General features: G+C 55.7%; 1 protein-coding gene across 5 annotated transcripts in view; it reads left to right on the forward strand.

The window, feature by feature from the left end:
* Positions 1–5,172, forward strand: part of KCNAB2 (potassium voltage-gated channel subfamily A regulatory beta subunit 2) — a 98,074-nt gene that overhangs the window by 79,767 nt on the left and 13,135 nt on the right. For all 5 annotated transcript variants that reach the window (XM_007453279.1, XM_007453280.1, XM_007453276.1 and 2 more), the window contains 2 exons: positions 2,096–2,175; positions 4,585–4,629. In XM_007453279.1, coding sequence (XP_007453341.1) covers positions 2,096–2,175; positions 4,585–4,629 — 125 coding nt within the window. The remainder of the gene's footprint in view (positions 1–2,095; positions 2,176–4,584; positions 4,630–5,172) is intronic.

Genomic DNA, 5,172 nt, shown 5'->3' on the forward strand with positions numbered 1-5,172 from the left:
GCCTGTGCTCCGCAACGGGAGAGGCCCCAACAGTGAGAGGCCCGCGTAAAAAAAAAAAAAAAAAAAGGTAAATTTTATGTATATTTTACCCTGATTTTTTTTTAAAAATTTTTAAAGGAATGAAGACGGTCCCCACGAACTGCTATGGGCCTATTTCCAGGATGTATTGTAAGTGAAAAAAACAAAATGCAAAAGAATACCTACAGTGTGGTACAGTGTGGTACCCTCCCTGTGAGCACGATGGGGACATAAGAAAATATGTGTGAGTCTGAAATATGAAAATAAAAGCCCTGGCCCTGGGTCACCTCGCTCAGAACCCTCCCAGGAGACAGCGTGCATGCCTAAACCATCTGTGTAACCTGCAGGGCCCAGCACACGGTCCTCTCCTGGGCAGAGCTCCGGCGGCCTGGTGGGACACATCCCGGCAAAGTAAGGATGAAGTCAGGTAACCAGGGAAGGAGCCTGGTGTGCCTGCAGCTCTGGAGGCAAAGAAAGGAGGAGGGAGGGAGGGAGGGAGGACCCTGAGGAGGACGCAGGGGAGCTCCAGCTACATTGTTACACTTGAGGCAGAGGAGGGAGAGGAGCCAGTCCGCCCTGCAGATGGATCCAGAAAACTCCACCAATGAGCTTTCCTAGTCGGAAGACAGCAGCTGACTGATGGGGATTAGCTTTGGCCTGCTCATCATCTGAAACCTTTGGGGTTCACTGCCAACATTTGAATATCGGAACTTACCCCGCTCCCCGATATCCTGGATTTCTGGCTTCTCTTGAAAAATAAAAGGATTTGGTCACGCCTGGCAGTGTTTGAGCCCCCTTCCACCCCACTAACCCTCGCCAGGCACCAGCCTCCCTCTCCTTACCTGCCTGGCCGGTGGGGCTTCTGCGTTTGGTATTGGGAGAAGCTCCTAGAAGCTGCACCCGGCTGGCTGGCTTTCTGCTGTGCAGTTTTTGAGGGTTAAGTATTATTCACCGCACCCTGGGCTAGCTACTGGGAGGGAGGCTTGGGGCTCTGAGCTAAGCTTCGAGAAGTGGCTGGTGGGGGAGTTTGCATCTGTGACCCCTGCTCGGACGGACGCCTGCACTGTCCAGCGGGCCAGCAGAGTTCATTGCCCACTGCGTCTTGGAGGAGGCTGTCGATTGCAGGCAGGCTGCCTCAGATCCTCGCCCCGACTGCCCATCGGTTGCCGTTCATCCACCCCGGTCTGCAAGGCACCGGCGAAGCAGGGCCAAGGCCAGAGGGCTAGCTGAGGATCACAGTTCCTCCATCTGCAAACAGTAATTTCACCCTCCTGCCATTGCTGGGAAGAATTCAGAGGGATACAGCATCACAGGCACATTCTAGCCATAGCTTTTGAAGAGCATTTATTCTGCCAAGATTTATCAGGCTCCTGTTGTGGGCTGTGTTAGTTACCCGGGACGGCCGGAGCAAAGACTGGGTGGCATGAAACAACAGAAGTTTATTCTGTCGCAGTTCTGGAGGCCAGAAGTCCAAAATCAAGGTGTCCGCAGGGCCGCGCTGCCTCCAGGGCTCTGAAAGAGTTCTGTTCCTCTCTCCCAGCTCTGCTGCTGGCTGGCAGCCCTTGGCATTCCTTGGATTGCAGGCTCATTACCTAACCTTTGCCTCCATCTTCACATGGCCTCTTCCCTGTGTGTCTGTGTCTGTTCTTATAAGGACACCACTCATGTTGGATGTAGGACTCACGCTAAAGCAGTATGACCTCATCTTAACTAATTACATCTGCAAAAACCCCATTGCCAAATAAGGTCACATTCTGAGGTTCTGGGTGGATGTGAATTTGGGGGACACGATTCAACTCAGCACAGGTGCTAAGCCCTGAGATGACCTAATAGGTGGGGTCCCTGCTCACAAGAGATTCACAATGCAAAGGCTGTTTCTGCATTCATCCTGTCTTCTTTCTTCTCTCTGGGTTTGTGACTGAGCTGCTTCCAGGCCTGTCCTGCAGTGGGGACAGGGCCGCCTGGGCACACGGGGGGTCTTCCCAGGCCACGAGGTTGTGCTCTGGAGCCTCCGGGCCCTCCCCCTGGGCTGGCAAGATGGTGCCGCCTGTGAGCAGCCCTGGTTTTCTCGTTTCAGATGGCAGAGCAGCTAATGACCTTGGCCTACGACAATGGCATCAACCTCTTCGATACCGCAGAAGTCTACGCGGCGGGCAAGTACGTGCCTTTTCTCACTGGAAGAAGCGATGCAGGCCAACCACAGCTTCCCTGGGAAGAGCTGGAGCTTCGATTGCTCCAGGGGCTCTTACTCCCCAGAGGGTTTGCACCTCCCACTCTGCCTGCTTTTCTAAACTGTAAACGGAGTGGGGAGGTGGTGTTTTCACGGGGCCAGAATCACAGAACATTTGGCCACTTGCTAAACGCCCGTGTGTTCAAGCAGCAAGATGACCACAGCCCTTCTGGTGCCAAAGATGCTGCGTTGGGCGAGAGCCGTGATTAAGCTGTAGTCCGGGGGGCTCTCCTGCCGTGCCCGCGAAGTGCAGGCAGCCCCACATGCCTGATATTTTCACATCTTAATGGTGCAGTTAGGGCTGCAGGGAATGCAGGGCGTCTCAGGAGCTGGGGAGAGCAGGGTCTGCTGAGCCGAGCGCTGCAGGGAGCTGCTCTTCCCATCTTGGCAGTGAATTTTCCTACTCAATTATGTAAAAGCCCTCTTCAGCCAAGGCTGCTGGCTTCAGTTTTAAAGACTGGCTGTAATCAAATCATCCAGTCTCCTGCATCGGGTTTCCAAAAGTCAGCTTTTGTTTGTGAAATCATTTGTTGGCTCTCTCTTTGTCCTCCCTCTGGCCCCCTGCTGCCTGGGGCAAGCCAAGTTCCCATCAGCTGGGCTGCTCAGCCTGGCCCACCGCCCGTGCACTGTGGCCACAGGGCCAGCACCTGCCTCGCAGGCTCCGGGTTATTACCTGCAGCTCTCTCTCGATGGAGCCTAGGGTACCGAGAATCAGGACCCCAGCTGGTACTTTGCTCAAGTCCTGGTCTGATGATCTGACAGCCCCAAGGGCCTCCACTGGGTCCCCCAAATTTCCTCCAGACCCTGTCAGCAGCCCTCTGTCCTGATGCCACAGCTCCCTCCCCACCCCTCCAAACCGGCAGCTGCTTTCCATCAGAGCGAAATGCTTTCCAGACAGATGAGCTAAGCCGAAGGGTCAGAGGTGGAAAAGCCCAATGCAAATGCCAAGCCCAGAGGCGTCCCCCCCATCCCGAGCACCCCAGCCTGTTCCCTGGCCCTGCGCCTGCCTCCGTTTTGCTGGCCAGGAGAGCGTGAGGAAGGCAACTCCAGATGGCCCTGTGTCCAGGCCCAGCACCCCCCTTTCACGGCAGCCACACTGTCTGCGTCACTGTCTTCACTTCCCCCAGCTTAACTGGACAGCCAGGGCTGGCGTGCCGGGGCCAGCACACTGAGTCCCTCTTGCTAACCAGAGCGCCAAGCGTCTGTCTTACTGAGTGCCCCTGCTTCTCATGCTTTGGGTGCTTCCCAGAGAGCTGCAGGATTTCTGTGCCCCCGCTGGGCAGAGGCTTACCAAATTCGTGGCCAGGAGAACTCACAGCCGAAAGCAACAGGCTTCCAGTGAGTTGTTGCCTACAGCTCCTGCAGCCCCAGGACCACCACTGCCTGCTCCCCTCTCTTCCTCCTTTCCTGATCTTTTGTGCCACCAACGAGGGACCCAGGAATAAAAGGAAGAGACCCAGGGCTGAGTGACTTTCTGTGCATCTTGACCGCAAATGAAGAACATTCAGAACGTATGCAAAACAGCTCACAAATTAGAGCCCCTTACTTCTGAGTGGATGACTCAGGCGCTGTTATAATTGGAATGTAGCGCTGGGTATGGATGGTTCTCCGTCTGTTGTTTTTTTGCGCAGAAACATTTCGCCACAAGCAGAAAGTTCTTAAAAGTTAATCCAGCGCTGCAGTGCCAAGCGAGGCTGGAACGGTCCACGCATGACCCTGGCTGGCCTCAGTTTGGTGCAGGGTCTGGAGGGACGCCAAGCAGAACAGAGAGCGGTCAGCATGGCATCTGTCTCTCTATTGTTCAGAAGCAAGAAACAAGAGGGATACACACACACACACACACACACACACACACACACACACACACACTCAAACGCACTTGGCTGGAAATTCAGCCCTGAGTACATGTTGATTGTCTCCGCAGAGGATGCCCTTGGTGAATAATTTACCTTTTAAAAAATATACGTGTCCAGAAACTTCACCCATGTAACGTTGCCGAGCGTCTTCCCCGGTGAATTTCCAATGGGCCAGGACAACGGTCTGCTGCTGGTCTTGCCAAGCAGGACATTGCTCCTTCCTCCTCCGCCGGAGCTGCCATCGCTGGGTCAAGTGGCACACGCCCGTGGCCACCTCCACGGGGGAGTAACCCAGCTGCTCCCAGGCACTCTCCTCGCTCTGGAATGAGCTTCCCGAGCCAAAGGGCATTAACAGCCTGGCTCCCTGGCCCCAGTGGCATTTTCACAGAGGGGACCCTGTGGTTGGTTGTCAAGGTGGGGGGAGGTTTGGTGTTTCTGTTACGCTGTAATGAAGTCCCCATGTCTCGGTCTTCTTGGCAGGGCTGAAGCGGTGTTAGGAAACATCATCAAGAAGAAAGGCTGGAGGTAATCACTCTGCTCTGTGCTCCATCCCCGGGGCGCACGCGCACAGGGAAGAGGCTGGAGGAGGCTGGTGGGAGGGAAGACGACCACCCTGGGGTCCTGGGTGGTATGGGCAGGCCACCCGGGCGAGGATCCAGTGGCTGTTCCTTCCTGTTTTCTGGTGTAGCACCCTGGGTTGGCCTCATCACCCTTGTGCCACCAGCCAGGCTGTCTAAGGCCTGGCGGTTCCAGAATTTTTCTTTCTGGGAAGGTGAGAACGTCCCAGAATAGAGGCAGCCCCATGCTTCCTGCAGGGGGTGCGAGCATTCACACTGTGGGTGGCCACCCCGGGGAGCCAGGGCCTGCACCACGGTGAGGGGGGCGAGCTCCCCCCTCCCCCGGAAAGCCGGTCAGGAGCCTTGTGTCTGGTGTCAAGCAGAGTTCCCGCCCGCCCTCCTGGAGTCAGGCCAGGCTGAGCGCTTGACTGCATTTTGGGGTCCCTGTGGCCTGTGTGTTTTTATTTTCAGCAAAGTCAGAAGCAGTTAGAAGGCTGGGCCTCTCCCCTCC

Source organism: Lipotes vexillifer, unplaced genomic scaffold (assembly GCF_000442215.2).
Source record: "Lipotes vexillifer unplaced genomic scaffold, Lipotes_vexillifer_v1.1 scaffold575, whole genome shotgun sequence".
Classification (NCBI taxonomy): Eukaryota; Metazoa; Chordata; class Mammalia; order Artiodactyla; family Lipotidae; genus Lipotes; species Lipotes vexillifer.